The 22,572-nt window shown below is 44.0% G+C and overlaps 1 protein-coding gene across 3 annotated transcripts in view; it reads right to left on the reverse strand.

Annotated features, from left to right (window-relative positions):
• Window positions 1-22,572, reverse strand: part of Fubp3 (far upstream element binding protein 3) — a 51,195-nt gene that overhangs the window by 25,167 nt on the left and 3,456 nt on the right. For all 3 annotated transcript variants that reach the window (XM_055600364.1, XM_055600363.1, XM_055600362.1), the window contains exon 2: window positions 11,348-11,453. In XM_055600364.1, the coding sequence (XP_055456339.1) occupies window positions 11,348-11,453 (106 nt within the window). The remainder of the gene's footprint in view (window positions 1-11,347; window positions 11,454-22,572) is intronic.

Below are 22,572 nucleotides of genomic sequence, written 5' to 3' on the forward strand. Positions count from 1 at the left end.
AGAGAAAGCAGAGAAACAATATAGCAAAAAGTAAACTACTGAGTTCACTGAAGCTATTGATCCAGAAAACAAAACAAAACAAAAAAAAACCAAACCCATATTCCATCTGGATCAATATCAAGATGATGGTCTGCAGCCAAAGCACAGATACTGTACACTGTTAGTCGCTTATCTCAGGGGAAGAAAGTTGTTTTTAATCGACTCTTAGAACTTTCTTTGCCCTTACCCAGTGCTTGATTCCCATTCGCATGAAACCTGGACACTCTCCAGCTTAGAAAAGGAATCCCCATCATGGGCTTTGCCCAAGAACTGTCCACCACCAAAGGAGGGGACAAAACAAAAGAATGCCAAAGAAAAGGGCAAGGGCAGAGGCTTGTGGGGCTGCACAGCTCTTCCACCCCTGTGATTCCAGCACTCAAAAGGCTGAGCCAGCCTTAGTTACATACACACAGACTTCAAGGACAGCCTGCGCTATAGAGCGCCCTGTCTCAAAAGAAAGTTTAGCTTCCCCAGTTTCCATCAGAATTCTCTACTAGAGGGTGAAGAGTCTACTGAATACGGAGAACTAAACACCCCAAGTGAATACAGTCCTCAGTGAGAGTTACATGGCCGACTGCAGGCCCCTGGCTCAGAGACGATACAGGCTGATCATCTTCAGCTATGACCGCCTCTGACAGAGAAGTCACAGGAACACAGCAAAGGGCAACTTGGCCACAAAGAATCCTGTGAGACTCAATGGAACACTCCAGGGCTTCTGTTCAAACACCATTCAATGACAGCCTGTGCTCAAAAATTCCTTTTTGCCGGCAAGGTACACGTTATGAGCCATGTACATGGCGCTATTCTAACTGCCTCCCTGACATGTGGAGGCATTCACAAACACTAGAACCAAACTTGCACACACCATCACTCCCAGATACACAGCCTCTGAAGGTCATGGCACCAATACTGGATTATACTTTTAATCCCAGTACTAGGGAAACAGATGCAGGCAAGTATCTGTAAGTTCAAGATCTGCCTGGTTAACACAGTTCCAAGACATATCCAGGCAGGCGGCTGGCTATCTGTACAGAGTTCAAGAGCTGCCTGATTAACATGATGAGTGTCAAAGACAATACCAGATTCCACCAAGTTAGTGTTCTGTCTCAGGAGAGCTGAGAAGCCCAAATTCTCTCCCCTCTCCATGCAAGTACAACACAGGGCTACACATGTGTGGCTCCGTGCATCTGTCTTATTGGGTGCCTATAAATGATCAGCAATGAGAAAGGATGTTGGGCCCTGCACATGCAACCGACATGTTCCGCTTGGGTCTCCTATGTCTTCCTGTTGGGAAGGGTCACACTAAAGAGACAGGTAGGATACTTCCTGAGCCCCCTTAGCTCAATTCCAGCACACTCACACGCACAGGTTGGTTCTCATTGACCCTGTACAATGAAAACTGCCAGGGACATGAACTTCTCAGACATGACGTAACTGAAATATAAAAAATTCTTCTGAGGAGAGTTAACACTCTGCTAGTTTCAGCAATAATTGAAAGACAGATAAAAGAAAGAAGAAAGAGAGAAAGAAAGGAAAGACAGACAAGAAGGAAGGAAGGAAAAAAGGAAGGAAGGAAAAGAAAGGTGTCAAACATTTTCTCATAAGGAAAAAAGTTACCTTGTTTCTCTCTGCAAAGAACTGCTATCAAAGTATCACTGGATAACAAACACAACTTTATAAGCAGTAGTTCTAATAATATTCATCTGTCCCTGCCCCCTAGACCCCAGGTGCTTTGGGTAGACACCAGAGTGCAGCTCCAGCAGGGAGACAAATGGCAGGATTTTTATGCTCAGCAAAACCACAACCAATTTCCTCTTGAGTTTTTTAAGTCTGTATTTGTGTGCAAGGGCACCTTCACATGCACTGTAGGCTTCATGGAGGGTCAAAAGACAACTTCAAGTCACCATGGAGACGCCAGGCTAACAGGCCTTCAAGCTCCTGGGGAGTGCTGGGATCACAGACACTGTACACAGAGCCCAATTTTATATGGTTCTGGAGACTTCAGGTTCTCCTGCTCTCACAGCAAGTGCTTTACCTACTGAGCCATGTCCTCAGCCCCTTCTTCAGATGCTCAGAAGCCTTCCCTTTGGGGCTCCTTGGCTGTCTCTTCTGATTATAACAGGCCCTTTCCCAGTCACAGTTAAGGTCAGTGATAGCTAGGTGGCTAAGGGGGACACAAAGGCTTCCTGTGTCCTAAACAGCAACTCCTGTCCCATACCACAGAGCACTGTGAAAGGCCTTGGGCAAGTAATCTGTTGCTGATTTTTTCAATTACTTCTTGTTTTTTTTTTTTTTTTTCTTTTCTTTTCAACATGGTTGCTCTATGAGCACCTGTCTGTCCTAGAACTCAGTATATGAACCAGGCAAATCTTGAACTCGCAGAGATTCGCCTGCCTCTGTTTCCTACTGCTGGGATTAAAGGTGTGTGCTACCATGTCTGGCCTCCAATTACTTAATTTTGAGATCTGAGAAGAGTGGTCAGGACAGGAGAATTGAGGGTTCTATGCCTGCCTGGTGTACTTGGTGACACTCAACAACAATAGCAGCAGCAATTCCTTAATCTTTTTAATTCGCCTGCCTTCTTTCCTGAGTTCTAACTCAGAAGTGTAGGTTCTGCCCAGGCCCCAACCCCTTCTTTGTATACTGACCAAATCCTAAGACTGCTTTCCAGACCCTCAGCTTTCTCATTATTTTTCTAAAGATACCCTCATACCCCCCATGCAATTGCTTGTCAACTTCCATGAACATGCCAGTTTTTCCTGAACCCTAACTAAAAAGGCACTAAGAGTGCTTTCTACTCTTCGGCATCTTTCTCCTAGAAGCTGTAAGAGTTACAGCTTGCATGTCTTTCAGTTTCTCTCAGACTGGAATAAACTGGTCTGCAATCTTCCAAAACAAAAACAAAAACAACAAAACAAAAAAGAAAACAAGTGAGAATGAGTTGGGCATATGCCTGGTAGTCCATCACTTTGGAAAATCAGGAGTTTGAATAAGGAGTTTGGAGCTGTCACCAAAAAGTGCAAGTTCAAGTCTGTTTCAGTGTCACTCCTGCTTGCTCACGAGCAGAAAAGACCAGCAGCAGCAGCCCTGTCCCTGCTGCACTTGATTTCCTCACTACCAGGGAGATGCTGTCATTAGCAGCATTCCAGAGCACAGGACACCTGCACACTCACTCCAGCTGCCTGGATCCACATGGGCTCTGCACATAGTTCTGCCCTTTATCCTGGCAGATCATTATCACTTTCAGATCATTATTTAGAAGATGCTGAGGATGGAACCAAGACCCTCCTGCACACCAGACCAATATATGACCATTGAGCTGCATCCCATCCTGTTATTCCTCATCCATCACATTGGGCCATTTGGGTGCTTAAGAGTCCAGTGCAGACTAACTCAACTGCAGGGTCAAGGATGAATGAGAACCTGCATCCCTCTCCCAGGACACCCTTAAAGCCAAGGCCTGACCCAAGAAGCAACAGGGTAACAAGGAATGAACAATAGTGGTCTGAGGCTACCAGCAGAGCACCTTCCTCCCATAATAAATATGAAGGCCCAGCTTTCTTAAAAAACTGCATAGGTGAAGGTTTACATTTCAGTTATATAAGTGTTCTAATTGCATACTAACTAGATCAGATGGAAACAGGACTTAACTCACTTGTGAGTAATATTTTTAAAAGTAAAAGCACTTTCTTTTTGTGGCAGTGCTGGGGATTGAACCTACAGCCTCACCCTAGCTCTGCTGCTGAGCTACAGTCTCAGCCATCAAAAATGTCTGGACATAGTCCTCATAGACAGAGGTATCATTAGCTCTAACCCTATCCAGCTCCCCACTGTTAGGGATGAACCAGGATGAAGGCTGTTTCTAGAAGGAGATCATACCAACCCTGCAACCTAACACCAAACAGGAAAGCTCTGGCCGAGGCTGAGAGACTAGATTTAGGCAGAGCAGAAAAGCAGCAGTTGAGCAGGCTGCTGCAGAAGCAGAGGTTGACAGCCAGGTCAAGAGGATCTAGACCTTTCTGGAGGCTTAGGAGAGAACCCTAATAGGCCAGACAGCTCCAAACAGAGCGACAGCTGCTGCAGGTACAAAGTCTGACAGGAAAGGCACTGCAATTGAGACCACGGATTTCTGTATGGACAGACTATCAAAGATGCATCCCCAAAGATGGAGAACATGTGGGTGAATTCAGAAGTGAAGGGTTTGACAGTTTGGGACCATGATTTAGTGAGAGGGCTCAGGGGTTAAAAAAAAAAGCAAACTTGCCAGAAAGCCTGATGATGTGAATTTGATTCTTGAAACCTACAAATAAATGTTAAGATGAGTCCTCTAACTTCCATGCACAACCACACCTACAACAAAAAGAGTGATGAGTGTGTGACTGCTTGGGCTACAAGATGAACCTGATTCCCACCTCTACCTCCAAAAGACTACAAGGTTTGAGAAGAGCACTTAGGCAGGCCTGGTGAGTAGAGTTGATATCCTCCGGCAGGTGGAGAGATGGCTCAGAGGTTAAGAGCACTGGCTGCTCTTCTAGAAGACCCAGGTTTAAGACCCAGGTTCAATTCTCATCACCCATAGGACAGCTTATAACTGTAACTGTAACTGTAACTCTAGTTCCAGGAGGTTTGACACCCTCACACGAACATACATGCAGATAAAACACAAATGTACAAAATAAAGACGCCATCTCAGAGAGCGCTCACAACTGCTAGTCCCACTAACTTGCTGCTCTCCATACAGCACACTTCTCCTGGCTGCCCTGCCCTGCCCTGCCCTGCAGGCTTAGCTCGCACTCCCGCTCCCTCTCTCTTCCTTTCCCTTCCTTCTCTTCCTCTCCCACTTCTACACAGGATACAGATTCCAAGATCTGACCTAGTGACCTCATTCCTAGAGACCAGGAGGTGAGAAGATGAGGCTGAGGCCAAGGCTAGGCTCAATTTCCAGTGTTCTTGCTCAGCTCAACAAAAAAGCCAAATTCCACACTTGGAGACCAATGGAAGAGAAAAATAAACAATTCTCGTAAGTTACTTCACAGGGTTTATTTGGTCAAACTGTGATGTACAGTGCATCTGAGGGTAATGTCTTATTCCTCAAGTAGTCAGTTGTTATGAGACAAGTGTACAGAGGTACAGGAGACCCAGAAATATGCACTCAGGTACTCCCTGGTACTTTCTAAGAAAGCACACTGTGAAGAGGAAGGGAAAGGGAGCTCCATGAGTGATCTGTCCTCAAAGACTTACTCATCAGGCAGATACAGTGTGTTATCACCAAAACAGCTAACAAGGCAGACACGACAGTGCATGCCTGTAGTCCCAGTACTTGGAAAGCAGAGACAACAGTATCAGGAAGGAGTTCATCCTGGTTATATAGCAATCTGGAAGCCAGCCTATGCTATCCTCTCTCAAAAGAAAAGTAAAACAGGCATGGTAGTGCTTGCCTTTAATCTCAGCACTCAGGAAACAAAGGAAGAATATTTCTGTGTGATTCCAGGCCTGTCTGTTCTACAAAGTGAGTTCCAAGACAGCTAGGGACACACAGAGAACCCCCAAAATCAAGGCAAACAAACAAAATACATGCAGTGAGAATTCTGGAATTTTGGTTTCTTTAAAAAACACAGAAACATAAGAATATAATTTTGTTTCAATCCTAACTGTTGGGATATGGGGCTGCTTTGGACTGTCTGCAGCAGCTGACTATGATTTGTCTTGTGCTCTGGCAGAGGCATGGTTTTGCCAGCTGCAGAGAGTTTCTGCAATTGCGTAACATTTGGAATTCTGGGAACTCTTCAGAGAATACATAAATGCTAGGGCCCCAAGAGGCAGAGTTGGTGGTTGGCCATTCAAAGGGGGTGGTGGTGGTTTGTTAGTAGTTGTGCTCAAAAAAGAAAGAAAAAGGAAAAAAAGAAAGTGAAAGGAAAAAAAAGTCAGACTCAGGGATCTCTCTCTCTTCCCTTTCTATTCTTCTTTTTCTCCTAATCCAGTGATAGGGGATGAAACTGGGTGTGTTAAAAGGTGGAAAAGAATCCACAAAGTAACAAAAACCAGCTGTAAGTGGCGCCCAACAAGTGGCTTGATAAAGAAAAAAAATGAAAAATTTGATTTCAAATGCCAGGGGCATGGTTTGTTTGTTTTCAAGAGGCAGCAAGAGTTCATTGCAGCTGCAGCCACTGGGATAGCCCTCGATATTCTCACGGAGGGGATTCTCGTTTTTTCTTCTTCATATATTCTGTTTCAAAATATATTGGAAGAATGGCTGAACAGTTGGAAAAACTGTGGGTGGAACTGGAGGGGCCTAAGAAACAAATGGCTGAAATGGAAAAACAAAAAGGGTCACTCTACTCTCTTCTGAAAGGGGAAAGGGTTGTAGAGTTGGTGGTGCATCTTGAGAGGTTGCGGGTGGAGATGGAAGCACAAAGGAGAGTCAAGGAGCACAAGAAAAGAGAGAACAAAAAGGTTCGGGACTGGTGACTGAGCAAGAGAGCAGAAGTTTCCTGCAGCTGAAAAGAGGAAAAGAAACTGCAAAGGAAGGCAATCGGGTCAGAGAAAAGCTGAAAATGCTGGACAATCTGATGAAATGGCATACTTCGAGAGAAAGTTTATCTAGAACCAACCTGGCCACTACAGTGGGAGAAGAGTGGCCTGGGATTATGAGATCACCATCAGCTTTCCCAGCAGTCATACAGCATATGCCTGATAATGGTGTGGAACAAGGTTATGATGACATAGGATGGTGTCCTATAGAAATGATAGATCTAAGGCAGTTTAAAGAGGCCACGATAGCATATGGGTTGAATTCGCCTTATGTGAAACAAATTCTAAGTACTTCAAAATAGAAGTATCCCCCAAGACTGGAAGGGATTGGTAACAGCTGTACCAGAGGACAGTCCACAGTTGCAGTGGTTAACAGGGTAGAGGAAGAAGCTGCAGATATCGAACAGTGAAGCAGATGAGGGGAATGCATACAGATAGTAAGAGATCGGTTGCTAGGCAAAGGGTGGTACTCTGAGATACAAGAACAGGTTCAGTTTGATGACTCTACTATAAAACAATGTAGCTTTCTGGGAGCCCGTGGAAAACTCCACTTTGTTTACAAAGATTATACAAGGCTCTGAAGAAGCCTTCACTGATTTTTTTTTTCTTACAAAGATTAGTCTCAGCTATAAACAAAGCCGTGATACCTGATGGAAGACAAGTGTTGATAGACACCTTACTTAGCATATGGAGATGCAAATACTGAATGTAAAAAGTCATTAGGCCGTTAAAACCATGAGCAGCACTATAGACAAGTGAGTAAAGGTTCTAGTGTGTACCATGCTCATATAATAGGTCAAGCCAAAGCTACAGGTCTCCGATTTTAAATTGTCCGCTGTTTCAACTGTGGAAGTACAATCATTCGCCAAGAGATGGTGACCAAGCCACTAAAGGTCTCAGATCTCAAAATGCTCCATGTTTTAATTTTGAGAAATTTGGTCATTTGCAACAAAACTGTGAACAAGGCATCTCTAAGGACAATGGTTTTTTTAAATATAAACCAGAAAGAAGGCCTAGGCTTCCAGAGGTGTACAGATGAATCAAGTGCTATAGGTAAAATTCAAGTGGCAGAATGCTGGCCTAGCATGGACCAGGTAGTTGGTTTAATTCCCAGTAACAACAACAACAAGATAACACAAAAGTCTACTATAATTTTATGAGTCATCTAAATTCCATGCCAAGAACTGTTGCTGCTGTCCTTACTGACAGTTCATTCACCTGCGGGTTCTCAAACTCTCCAGAATTTCTCCTTAACTCCAGACAAAACTGAGATCTGCTTTCAGTGTTTTCCCAACAAAATGTGGCAAGGGTTGCCAATGGACCAATGAGTGTAGGTCCACGAAAGAGATCCAAGGCAATTCCTTGCCCTCAGGAAACAAAATGGGGAGGCAGGGAGACGTACCTCAAAGCCTCATGGCAAACAGTATGAGCCACTTGTCTCTTGCTGGCCAGGAAACTTCAACAAAGTATTGCAGATTTAATGCACACTACTGAAGGGAGAGCTGCTCTGGACTTGGCTACAGAAAAAATACCTTACTCTATCCCTCAGAACTCAATGTTATGACTACTGAAGTTTATAGTCCTTTGCTCTCAGGGACAGGAGGGATGATCTTGGGAAGCAGTGGATTGACTCCCAAGGATTCTTCATGCATCCAGAAACTATAAATGAAGATCTCAAAGGAGAAATTAAAACTATGGCCTATGTAAAAAGAAGAGATGCAATTTAATGCAGGTGATAGGACTGCTCAGCTGTTACTGTTTCCCTACATCAAAGGTAAAACTGCTCCTGTAGAAAGAACAGGACAAGGTCTCCTGAAAACCTTGGCCACTGACTTGAAAAGCCCTTAGTTTATTGAAAATGTCCGTTTATAATTTCCCACACCACCCAGCATAATGGCCTAAAACAGAAAAAAGGGAAATATAGTGAGAATTCTGAATTTTTGGTTTCTTTAAAAAAACAAACATTTTAAGAGTATGTTTTCATTTTAATCCCAGGTGTGGGGATATGGGGCTCTTTCAGACTGTCTACAGGAGCTGACTATGATTGTCTCGTGCTCTATCAGAGGCATGATTTTGCCAGCTGTAGGTAGTTTCTGTGATTGTGTGACATTTGGAATTCTGGGAACTTTTCAGATTACATAAATGCTAGAGCCCCAAGAGGAAGGATTGGTTGAGGTTTGTTAATAGTTGTGTTCAAAGAAACAAAAAGGAAAGAAAGTAGATTCAGGGATCTTTATCTCTCTCTCTCCCTCTATCCTTCTTTCTCTCCTATCTAGTGATATGGGGGTGAAACTGGGGAGGGGAAGATAAAGGGTGGGAAAAAGAAGAACTCATGAAGTAGCAAAGACCATCTACAGTTAAATACATGCATTATAACAAAGACTTAGGATTTTAAGTGAGATTCTGGTCTTCCCTTGTGATTCTGAGTTCCCCGTATCTGCTTGCTACCCAGTGCTTTTTATTGATAAATTCAGAATGTTTACTGATTTCTTCCAAACAGGAGAGTTTTATTATTGAATATTTAGGTATCCCCTATGCAAAAGACAGCATTGCCCAAATTTTCACCCTTTGATTCCACAGGCTGAATTGCTAGACAGGACTGGGTAAGTTGTAAAGTGATTGATCGTGATTTCTGGGAACACTGGACCAGAAAGATATCGTCCATTAAGAAGATCTGTGCTCAGAGCCAGACAACTCCATTTTATTTTTATATTGACGTCCCACAGGAGCAAACAAAGCACAAAACTCTGTAAAGGAAAAAAGGTTTTTCTGAGTCACCACTGTTCACGTGGGCAAAACTGCCCTTTTCACATTCAACCATACTAAGAAATCACTTGACAAAACCAGGAAGACATTGGGCACACTTAGCAGCAGCAAGTTAAGTAGTTACCTGCATTCTGAGGTGAACCTCTGTGTGAAATCATAAATAGTTTGCTTTGTTACTTAAAAGAAAAAAATGTATTTTGACTCTGGGCATGGTGGTGCACACCTGTAACCCCAGCACTCAAGGATGCAGAGGCAGGTGGATTTCTGTGAGTTTGAGGCCAGCCTGGTCTACTAAAGGGAGTCCAGGACAGCCAAGACTGCACAGAGAAACCTTGTCTTGAAAAGCAAAACAAAAATCTCTCTTAAAAAAAAAAGAAAAAAAATTATTTTGTATGCGTATGCCCATATGCCCACAAATGCACTGTGGAGATCAGAGGACAAATGATGGCAATCAGTTCTCTTCTTCCATAGACTGATCTCGGGTCATCAGGTGCTGAACTGTCTCTTCAACTCACAATTTTTTTACACAGACAAGAACTTTCACTCTCAAGAGTGTGTTGTCTCTTTTACTCAGATTTATTCTTAAAAAATAAACAAATAAATCTCAAGCCATATAAACAAACGAACAAATCTCAAAGGTGGTTTATGCCTTTAATCCCAGCAAGAGGTGGAAGAGGCAGGTGGATCTCTAAGTTTGAGGCCAGCCTGTCCAAATAGTGAGTTCTAGGCTAGCAAGGGCTATACAAAAAGACCCTATCTCAAAGAGAAAGAGAGAGACAGAGAGAGAGAGAGAGAGAGAAACAAAAACAAAAAACAAAATACATGCACTCTGGGACTTGAAAGATAGCTTAGTGGTTAAGAACACTTGCTGCTCTTCCATAAGTCTACAGTTCAATTCCTAACACCAACAAGGCAGCTCACAACTGTCTAAAACAGTAGTCCTATAAAATCTCATACCCTCTTCTGGTGTGCAGATGTACATGAAGACAAAACACGCATATAAATAAAATAAGTAAATCTTATTAAAAAAATGCACTCCTTTGAAAAGGAGATTTCACAACACATAATGTTCTAAACCTTGGTGGGGGGTTCCCACTTAAAAACACATGACACAGTATCCATAGCCAACTGGCTACGTATGGAAAGCGGTAAGAAGGCAAGCAGAGAAGACTGTCTCCCCAGGTACATGCAAACCCATATAGAACTCCTCACAGTGCGTTCCACAGCGGAGACGACAAAGCGAATGTGAGCTCTGCATAAATACCTGTGGCCAACACAGGGCTGGGGTCCTGATGACAGGTACTCTCAGGGTGCCCAAATTCTTTCAGAGACAGAGTTGGAAATATAAACCAAAAAACTAATAAATGAAAATGATACGTCTAGAAGGAGCATGCACACGTGAAGTAGATGGGTCTATTAGGAAAGATGATGGGTTGGGGATGGGAAAGGAAATGGAAGGGAATATGTCTAAGCATGTAACATGCACACCTAAAATGTCATCACGGAACCCAGTAGTAAGTATAAACAGTACATGCTGATTTATAAAAAAATTAAACAATAAACTCAGGCCAATCACAAATTGGGATGGTGAAAGCTGGCAGACGGGAAAGGTTACCACTCTTTTTCTTAGAGGTCAACTGAACCATAGCTTCCTCAGGAGTTGCACCAAATCTTAGTATTTCACAGAAGTAGTAACTTCAATTCCCATGCAAGTGCCAGAGGGACTGAGAACTAAATCAAACACAATTCTCAAATGGGTCAAATTACTTCCAAGTGGACGCTGAGGCCAAGTCTTTATCGTGGAGCCCAGCTGAAAAGATTCTTGTATTATCAAGGCAAATAGAAACTCAAATGCCAGCCAATTGCTAAGAAAAATCATCCTAACTACTTCCCCTTCACCATTCCTCTAAGAATGTGATGTTGGAGAGCTGCTCAGAAATGGCTGACACAGATTCAAAATAACTGGCAGGTTCACTGCCATCAAAAAGGTGAGCCGTTTATAGCAACTTACCTCCATCATCCAGGGGCCGCTTCTGTACTCCATATCCATATACTGAGGGGTCCACCAGGGGTGTGGAATTATTCAAGTGAGGAATTGAATCGATTTTAGCAGCAATCTACAGAGAGAATCAAGTTTAAATACTTGGTAGCAAGTCACAGCTGTATCCTAGGAGGAAAGAAAGCGCCGTCTTTAAGGGGCTCTTGCCTCATTTCTCCCACTTATGACAGGATAAGCCATTTTCTCTGGTAGGGAAAATACTTTACCTGTTGAGTTTTCTCCGGTCTTGGCTCTTTAGAAATTAATTCCCCAAATATTGTCTTTTAAAAATATAATTCAAGGAAGAGGAGGTATATGTGGAAGGCCCACAGTTCAAGTGGCCTTCACCCACTAGGCCATCTCATCAACCCCCCGCCCCAAGAAAATCAGTTTATTCACTTAATCCTCTGAGTAATTCTAGGGGTATTGTTATTTTAGACAAAATCCTACTATGTACCCTCAAACTGAGGGTAGCCCCCTGCTTCAGCCTCCTGACTGCTGCTACTATAAGCATGAATGATACATCTGGCTCTGGGCTACCTGAATTTTAAGAGGACTCCCAAACATTCCCAGAACATAGTCAAAAGGATCCCAACATGGTTTGGCAAGAGATCTTTGAGGGTAAAGTGTTTGCCACCCAAACCTAACAATCTAAGTTTAATCCTCGAATGTGGAACAATTCCATAAGCTACCTTCTGATTTCTGAATGTGCACGCACAGCATACACATAATTTTACTTAAAGAAAGAAGCCCAATTTCTTAGCTTCTTTTAAAAATTACTTCTATTTTACACCTAAGGGTGTTTTGCCTACATGATGTATCTGTGTACCAAGTGAGTGCCTGGTACCCTCAGAGGACACAAGAGGGTATCAGATCCCATGGAACTGGAGTTACAGTCAGTTGTGAAGAGTCATGTGGGTGCTGGGAACAAACCTGGATCCTCTGGAAGAGCAGCTAATGAGTTTTACCAGCCAAGCCATCTCTCTAGCTGCATAATAATGTTTTAAAAATGATCCCAGAAGCTGGAGAGATAGCTTGGACAAGAGCTACCTACAGGTGGCTTACAATGGCCCGAAACTCCAACTCCAGGAAATCTGACCCCTCTTCTGGTGAAACTGCCACTGAGATGGAGTAGCACTGGATATATGTGGTGGTCTGAATAAGAATGGTCCCCAGAGGCTAGTACATTTGAATGCTTGGTCCCCAGGGACTGGCACTATTTCAAAGGAGTGTGGGGTATGGCCTTGTTTGAGTAGGTATGGCATTGTTGGAGGAAATGTGTCATTGGGAGTGGGCAGTTTTCTTTTATTTTTCTTCCCTTTCTTCTTTTGATTTTGGTTTTGGTTTTTTGAGACAGAGTACTCTGTGTAGCCCTGTCCTGAACCTCACTCTGCAGACCAGGCTTGGTGGCTGGCTTTGAACTCAGAAATTCACCTCTGGGATTAAAGGCATGGGCAACCACTGCCCAGTTAGGCTTTGAGTTTTCACAAGCCCATGCTAGGTCTAATATCTCTTTCTCTCTGCCTACAGATTAAGATGTAACTCTCAACTACTTCTCTAGCACCATGCTCCCCACTATGATGATAATGGACTAAATCTCTGAAACTGTAAGCCAGTCCCAATCAAATGCTTTCTTCTAGGAGTTGCCTTGGTCATGTTGTCTCTTCACAGCAACAGAACAGTGACTAAGACAGTATATGTCTATAGTATAGAGTAACAGCTAAACAGAGTACAGCCATGTATAGTGGTTCATGTCTATAATCCCAGCATAGGAAGGCTGAAGGAAGAGGATTGCCATGAGTTCCAGGACAGCCTGAGTTACATTGTGAGACACTGTCTCAAAACAAGCAAGCAAGCAAACAAACAGAAACAGGATGGAAAGAAGGCACAGCAGTTAAAGAGCTATTACTCATCTTACAGAGGACCTGAGTACCAAACTATACTTATCCTAGCACTTATAATGGGTGATTTACAGCACCCGGGGACCTAACACCTCTGGCCTCTGAGGTACCTATAATTACATACACAAACACACATGCATATACATAATTAAAGTTAATCTTTACACCAGGCCATGGTGGTGCACTTAGGAGGCAGAGGCAGGTGGATCTCTTGAGTTCGAGGCCAGCCTAGTTTATAGAGTGAGTTCCAGGATAGGGATACAAATGGATGGATGGATGGATGGATGAATGGATGAATCTCTTTACAACAAAAAGCAACAAAGTAAAAACCACCATTGGACAAAGCAGGAGGATTCCAAATTCAAGGTCAACCTAGACAATACAAGGGAGACCTTGATTCTACACCCCCCAACACACACATACTAGGCAAATGCTTTACCACTGAGCCACATCCTCAGCCCTCAAAAACAATCACAAACAAATTTACAAAACAAGACCCATAGCTTCTGTAGTAGACTTCATAGACTACACAGCTCTAAAGTAGCCTGAACTTAAATCTTGGCTATACAAATGTTAGATAATTCAACATTACAATATGCCACTTATATTATGGTGTATATTTTGTTGTTTGTGGTGGTTTGAAAAGGTATGACCCCATAGACTCATGTGTTTGAATGCTTGACCACAGGCAGTGGCACTATTAGGAGATGTGGCTTTGCTGAAGGAAGTGTGTCACTGTTGGGGTGAGCTTTGAGGTCATATATGCTCAAGATACTATGTCCAATGTGACATATAGTCCCCTTCTGCTGCCTACAGATCAAGACGGGGAACTCTCAGGTCTTTCTCCAGCACCCCGTCTGCCTGCACACTGCCATGCTTCCCGCCATGATGACAATGAACTAGACCTCTGAACTGTAAGCCAGCTCCAATGAAATGTTTTCCTTTATAAGAGCTGCTAGGGTCATGATGTCTCTTCTCAGAAGTAAAACCCTAAGACAATGTCACAGCATTTTTTAAAAAATATGTTTCTTGGGAGCTGGAGAGATAGTTCAGAGGTTAAAAGCACTGGCTGTTCTTCCAAAGATCCTGAGTTCAATTCTCAGCAACCTCATGGTGACTTACAACCATCTATAATAAGATCTAATGGCCAATTCCAGTGTGTAAGCACACATGCAGGCAGAATATTTAATAATTTTTAAATGTACTTCTCTATCATACAAATGCAACATTAATCCTAGCACTCAAATACCAGGAACAGGTTATACCTAATTGCATTTCTTGGTCAAATGGGCAAACCCTAAACACCTCATGGTACTGTTGAAGCTATTGGCTATTCTCCACAAACTGATAAGGCCCTATTACTGAAGACACCCACGCAATTCATTGACCATGGAGAAGGCAAACTGATGACGACCTACAGCCTTCACCCCTACAGACTAGCATTAAAAATACTGGAATGTCCTCTGCACACTACCGAAAGAGAATAAATAGCAACCTACCTACAAAACCTTCAGTCTACAATGATGACCTGCCTGCAAGATATACAACAGTGGCACAAAGCTTGTAGGAGTAATCAACAAGTATCTGGCTTGATTTCAGGCCCAATACATGAGACGGAATCCATAGACAGTAGCACTACTTGAGTGGCGAAGACACTAGGCTATGGGAGGCGGAGGCAGAGGCAGGCAGATCTCTGTGAATTCAAGGCCAGCTTGGTCTATAAAGTGAATTCCAGGACAGCCAAGGCCACACAGAGAAACCTTGTCTTGAAAAACAACAACAAAGGGGAAAAGAAAACAAACAAACAAACAAACAAACAAACAAACCCCAAACCAATGTTCTGGGGAATGGTTTTAATATATTAAAAAAAAAAAAAAAAAACAAGAAACAAACTAATGTTTTCTTTGGTTTTTGTTTGTGTTTCGTGTACCATCAGGCCCAGCTCATTTATTTCTTCCAACCATTCTACAGGGTAGTAGTTCTCAACCTCCCTAATCCTGCAACCCTTTGATACAGTTCCTCATGTTGTGGTAACCCCAACCATAAAATTGTTTCTACTTCAATTTTGTTACTGTGATGAATCATAGTGTAAAAATATCTGTTTTCCAATGGTCACAGCCCACCCCCGTGAAAGGGTCATTCCTGACCCCCCCAGTTTGAGAATCTCTCTTCTAAAGGACTGGCATTACTTCCATATAGGCTCAGAAAAGCTGAGTGATCTGTCTAAAGCCACCCATTTCAGAAGTCCAAGAACAGTATGCAAGCCTCCCTGACTGCAGCAAGTCTCCTGATCACTAGGCAACCCGCAGTGCAGCATTCAGGATATACCTCCCACCCTAGCCAACTGTTTGTAAGGCAGCTAGCTGCCCAGAGAGCTCCTCTAAGAAAGTGATACAGGAACCCTCTATTCAGATTTTGGAAGCAGAAGTCACAGGAGCCAGATACTCAACAAAACCCTAGTCCTTACCTCTGGGCTTTATCTACCTAAAGGGGACTCTGCTGGCAATTTTCTACTACATAAGTCACCTTTCTCTTTTAGAAAGACATGGGCTATACTTTAAGCAGTGATGGACAAGTGGTAATAAAGCAGCACCTTAAGACATTTAGCCTCCAATGCCAAATTAGCAGAAACACAATACCAGGAACCAGTTAAGTATCCTGGCTTTGTGAATGAAGATGGTTCAGTGGGTAAGCGTGCTCAGCTTTGCAAGCACGAGGACCTGGCTTCAAATCCCTACCATCTATGTAAAAACCGGGTGTAGCCACAAATACCTACAACTCTACAGAAGGATCACTGGGGCTTACTAGCTGAAAGTTCAGTGAGAGACTGAATACACTGTGACAAAGCACAACACCCAACAGGCCACCCACTTAAGCCTCTGCATGCACACACATTCACACTACACCATATCCTCAGAATCCTGTGTGCATGACTGTGAGTAAGGTGGCAAGGGCCTTTCCTTGATGTTTCCTCAAACAGGTACACAAGGCTGTCCTGTGTGGTGCAGGATCCATCCTTTCAAGAGCTCTCTCTCACAAACACTGTTCTTCGTTCCCTCACATGCTCAGCAAAGTCTTCCACTTGGGATAGTGATGCTCTTTCCTTTTATTATTTCAAGGGCAGGCTCAGTGGGCAAAGCACTTGCCACAGAAGCCAGAGGCTCTGAGTTGGGATCCCTAGCATCCACATAAAAAATAGCCAGATGAGTACAATGGCCCACTGTAATCCTGTCACTCAGGTGGCAAAGGCAGCAGTCCCCAGTACAAGCTAGCTATCAGTGAGCTTTTGTCTCAGTAAATTAAAGAGGGAGCAATTGAGGAAAGTCACAGATGTCAACTTCTGGTCTCAAAGCACACTTGTACAATGCACCTATATATGTAAACAAGAGTATGTATGTTGCCGATGGTGCTGGCACACGCCTGTAGTCCTAGCACTCAGAGGAGGTAGAGGCAGGTGGATCTCTGTAAGTTCAAAGCCAGCCTGGTCTACAGAATGAGTTCCAGGACAGCCAGGGTTACAAAGAGAAACCCTGTCTCTGAGAAAAAAAAAAAAAAAAAAAGGAAAAAATATGTATATATATATATATATATATGCGCATGCAACACATATGTATGTATATATGAACACAACACTAAAAAAAATTAAACTAGAACCATACATGGTTGCTCATGCCTTTAATGCTGCCCCTTGGGAAGCTGAAGTAGAAGGATTTCCCCAAGTTCCAGGCCAGCCTGGGTTCCAGGTTAGCCGGAATGCAGCCTAAGACATGCCTCAAACAATCAAACATTTTAAACTGGATATGGTTGATAGGAACCTGTGATTTCAGCACTTGGATACTGAGGCAGGAGGACTTCAAACTGGAGGCCAGCCTGGCTTACAATGCTCTGCCCTTGAGCCAAGCAACTGCTACCTCAGGGAGTTGAAATGTGCCTCCTTGCAAAAGGATTATCCCAACTGGGCTCCTTTACACCTCATCATCGAGGGTGAGAGAAGGCCACGAGACTATCACCTCAGTATCCAACCACTTTCCCACCACCTCCCTGGCTAGGTAACACTGCTTGAACTGTGTAAAGCCTTGGGGATAGGCTAGAGTATGTAAGGGGATAGGAACTTCATCTATTGGGTGCAGGGAGCCTTCACTGCTGCTGGGTAGTTGTTTTTCAGGTGTGACCTGTTTAGGGGAAGGAATCCTTCACCTAGGCTCTGTGCAAAAGTCCAATAAACTCATTAGTTCTGTGGTGGAATTATGCAGTTTGTCGCTAGGGTCTCAGGAGAAGGGGTAGACATTGCTTCCCTGGGAAGGAATCTTAGCAACACACAGTGAGACCCTAATCCCCAAAATGAAACAAAGCAAAAACAGTAGGCAAACAGTGTACTGAGATTGCATAGACACTGCAGAAGTTATACAGGAGTCACAGCAAATCACTGTCACTAGGACATATTAGCTATTCCCAGTATACACTCAAGATTGAAACAACAGGCTCAACACTACAACAGCAACCCTTGCAAACCCAAGTGGAAAGTTGAAGTTCACTAGTTCACTCTTATAAAAAAGCAAAACAGCTAAATGCTAGGCAGGTGCCCACACAATATACATGGCTTCCCTCTGACCCGTGGTCTTCAGCAGCCCTAGTAACCCTACCTGGGTCAGTATGAGGCTAGACTGGCACATTTTCTGCTCCCTGTACCAGCAGGAGACTGTGACCAGGGCCATAAACCCAATGCCAAGGTCTGCAGCCACAAAGCACAGGGTTATGTCCTGGTCCTGCATTTCATGCCCAATACAGCACAGAGAAACTGGCACATCAGATTCAGATTCCCTACACCGCCACAAATGCCTACTATGCTTCCTTCCTTTACATGGTCCTCCGGGAGCTTGTAAAGAACTTACTGTGAGAAAACAGTTACCTGGGGATAACAATGTAATAAATGCAACAGTACCCAGAAGAGCTTGGCACACAGTCTAGCAAGGCTATTTGAACCTTTTATGGAAGTGTAACAGTAACAAAGAAAGGCCAGCGCCTGTTAACACCTGGACCTTACTACAGCAACACTGGGCTGGGGATGTATGTGACTTGGAAGCAGAACCTGAACAGAGCATTCACCAAGCCTCGATGAAGTTCCGTCCACAGACCCATAAGAAACAATGGTTCTATGCCAAAGAACCCCTAAGCAGGGCCACTTCCCACCACTCAAGGGTACCCTTCCAGTATCAGTTATTTTGTAAGAAAATTATTACCATCAAGAATTTCCATTTCACAGGTGAAAAACTGAGGCTTATGAGTTAAATAAGCCAGGCCTGGTGGCACATGCTTGTAACCCAAACACTGGGAAAGCTGAGACAGACTTGGCCGCCAGGTGCAACACCACCAAAGAGGAAAAGAGAAAAAAAGACCTTATCAAAGTCTCCTCGTTGCTTAGTGGGAAGAGCCATTTCCACGTCACGGATCAGTCACACCATGTCACTACCACCTACTGAGGATTTTATGACCATCAAATGAGCCAACGTAGCTAAGAACCCCTGCCTGGCACCCAGGACAATATAGACATTGTCAAGGGAAGCTCCTGTCATCAGAGATGTTGCCCTTGGCTGATCCTGCTCTATTTACTGGCATTAAACAGGGGTAGAGATGTCGTTCCCAGCTTTTCCTAACCACTCTCGGAATCCACAGAGGCAGAAATGAAACACTCCTACCTCTGCGTTGGCCAGGCACTTCCCAAACTCACAGCAGAACAAGCTCAGTGATGTAGCTAAACTACCACCTTATAACGATGGGTGCTCTGGAAGAGCAGGCCTGCCCCAGTCATTGGGTTCCCTCGGAGCATCTGTTAACTGGGTGCTCTAGAATTCACCTTCAGAGGAATCCTACACTTCATATCAACAGAAACAGTTCATATAATTGAACTACTTCTGGGGAGAAGTTCAGCCGTTAGGAGTCTCAAAAGGGTCCATGTTCTGCCAGTTGAAGCATACCTTCCCTGATGGTGGGCACCATGCCTGGCACGTGGCATATGCTCAATAAACACCTACAGAAAGCAAGGCAGATATGGAGAAGCCCACTTGAAGAGATCATGCCAAGACACTGGGCTGACAGATAAGGCTGAAAATGGCATAACCCTTGTTCTCCCTCTCCATCCTGCTCCATAAGCATCACTTCACTACTGGGTCAGAGAGTTGCAGTCACTTCACTGAGGGGGGAAATGATCCAAGGAACTAGACAGAAGAATCAAGTCCTGCTTAAAATTCAAGAGCCACAGTAGATACAGTATTGTGTGTTTGACCTGCGTGCGCATAGATGTGTCTAGGCCAGTGGCTGGCAGCGACATCCTCACTCTCCATCCCATTTTTAAAAACAGGGTCTCTCACTGAGCCTGGAATTCATCAATTCAAGTAGCTTAGTTGGCCAGTGAGCTCCTCCTGTCTCTTTCTCCCTAGCACTGGGATTAGACCCAAACCATTGCACTTGGAGATCTGAACTCAGGTCTTCATGCTTGTGTGGCAGTATTTTACCAACTGGGCTATCTTCCAAGCCCCTGTGTGCCTTATTGAGAACTGCTCTAGCTCCTCTGGCTTCTTTTCAAATATAAGATGAAAACTCTAGCCCTTGCCCTGCATCTAACTCCACAGAAAAATAAAAGTAGCCACAAATGTGTCTGATTTATCTTCCCACTGGCCCAGGCCCTGGAAAGTGGCCTTGGACATGGCAACTCCTCAAATAATGGCAAGTGACTTGCCATTCTCTTCTCACAGCACAAATGTAGTTTGTGCCTGCAAAAGCAGACCGGCTGCTCCTTCTAGTCTCTTGTAAAGCTCCAATGCAGCTGGCTGTGGCAGTGCATCCCTTAGCTCCAGGACTTGTAGATGCAAGATCAGTAGTTTGAGGGCTACATTTACATTTTAACCAGCCTGGGCTACACGCGGTTCTCTCCTCAAAGACCAAAATTATTTTTTTCAATTGGGATGACTCATGGATGAAACAACAGAATAAAACAGCTGCATATAAAAGCAAGGCAGCAGTTGCCTTTAATCCCAGCACTTGGGAGGTAGAGACAGGCAGATAGCTCTGAGTTCAAGGCGAGTCTGGTCTACAGAGAGTTCAAGACAGTCTCTCAAAAGAGTAAAGAAAAGAAAAACAGAAGAGTGCCAAGAAACACTTATCATAACATGTTAGAGACCACAATAAACACAGGCTTTTTTCTAGCTGTAGCTGGATAGAGTTCTATGTGTTCATGGATGTGAAAGGGCTGCGAAGATTGCCTAGAGCAATTTTCTAGAGTTTATCCACAGAACTGACTTGTTTCCATAAAGTAAGGTATTGCTCTCTACCCTTGTAGGGGTTACTGCATCCAGCTATTAGATGCAGGCAGGGAGGGGAGGAGTCCTGCAGCAAGGAGGTGGATCTGCTTTATTTAAGCCTGCATGCCCTCAGGTTCTTTTCCTCCAAAGACCAAGTAACAGTATGCAGCTCAAACATAACACAGCCTATCTAGTCAAGGTCCAGCAGCTACCTGCAGGACACTTGGGCCTTTAGATGGGCTCCCAATCTGGAAAAGCATGGGAAAAGAACTGTCAGTAAGGAACCTCCCTGGGCAGTATAATATAGCAGTGCCGAGTGTCATGGTCAGCAGCTACGTAGATGGCTGCGGTGGAGGACAATGGCTGCTGTGCCAGACACTGAAAGGCAGTCAGAGCTTTCATAAAAAAGCCAGAGACCCAGGTCTGCATGTGAAACCACCCTAGCTTCTACATGTTACAGTATGGGTAAGACAAGAAAGCTGCAGGTTTCCGGAGTCTTCTCCAGTCCGTGTGGCACTAGTTGGAGAGCTGTGGTCGAGGCATTTACTACACGGCTGGGACTTCAAATGACAGCAAAATCTGACACAGAAGTGGCCTATCAAACCTTAAGATGATGGTGGCCAAACCTTGTTTTCTGTTTAAATTCCACTGAAAATGAGAAAAGTCTTTGAGGCATACCATGGAATGAATGCAGTTCATTTACTGTCTGCTTCTCAATAACATTAGTAAGTTTAGAACTTCTGTTAGTACAGTGGTTCTCAACCTCCTAACCCTGTGACCCTCATGTCTTGGTGACCCCAACCAAAAAATTATTATGTTGCTACTTCATACCTAGAATTTTGCTACTGTTATGAACTGCAAATATCTCATATGCAAGGTATCTGACAGGAGACCCCTATAGGGGTCATGACCTGCTCCCCCAGGTTAAAAATCACTGTACTAGGACATGGCAACTACCAACCAGAGCCCTCAAAGGTGGACTCACTCCAAGGGTTCAGCACTGGCCCATCAGAGCAAAGCTTCAGAAGCAGATCATGGATTTCCCCCAGACACAGGCTTCCCATGCTGAAGCGAGTACATAAACACAGAGCAGTGATTTCAGCAGACACAATTTCATTCTGTTCAGCACTCAGCAGCTCAACTGAGCCACGAATCAAACCCACATATTAAATGAGCAATGACATGAGATGTCAAGGTGCATCCAGGAGCCCGTGAAAGGAGCTAGCAGCCGGCATGCTGTTCTCTTAAAGGAAATGTGCTGCTTATGCCGGTGTCACTTTCCTGAGGCCCCACATTAGCCCAGGGAATACGTCATTTACCCCAAGCATTTACTCGCAGTCTCAAAAGGAGAAAATGGCAGCCCCACAAAGAGGCTGAACTTCTGAGACCATACACTAATCAAAATTGCTTTCATAAAGGTACCAGTAATTAGATTTCCAGGCCTACAAACTTCCTAAAAAGTTATCTTCAAGAGATTTAAAATTACAATTATGATGCCCATGAGAAGGTCATAGGACGTTTTCTCCTCCTGCCATGTGGTTCCTGAAAACTGAACTTAAATTCTCAGGCTTGGTGGTAAATCCCTTAATCCGTTAAGCTATCTTGCTAGCCCCCTCAACTTTACAGTAGCTTGGTTGCTTTTATTTGGGTGCAAGGCATGGTGCCCACTCCATGAAGAAGCAGTCATTCACACTGCACTCTGTAAGAGTACATACTATGAAGCTGGGTAATGCATAGGGCCTTGATGGAGGCCTACAGCAAAATACGTTAGCTAGGACTGCTGTGCATGCCTGTAATTCCAGCTCTTAGGAGACCAAAACCCTGCCTCAACAGAGGCACCGCCACAACAAACAGGGGCTTAAAGTCCTAACAAGCATTGACTTTGGCAAAATAACCTCAGGAAAACTAGTGGGAAGCTGCTGGAAGTTTAACACTGTGATGGTACACCACCCCGTTAACGAATTACTGTCTTCACTGATGACCGATGCAAACGGACTTT

The sequence above is a fragment of the Psammomys obesus genome, unplaced genomic scaffold, assembly GCF_907164565.1.
Source record: "Psammomys obesus unplaced genomic scaffold, mPsaObe1.curated_primary_1811, whole genome shotgun sequence".
NCBI classification, from domain to species: domain Eukaryota; kingdom Metazoa; phylum Chordata; class Mammalia; order Rodentia; family Muridae; genus Psammomys; species Psammomys obesus.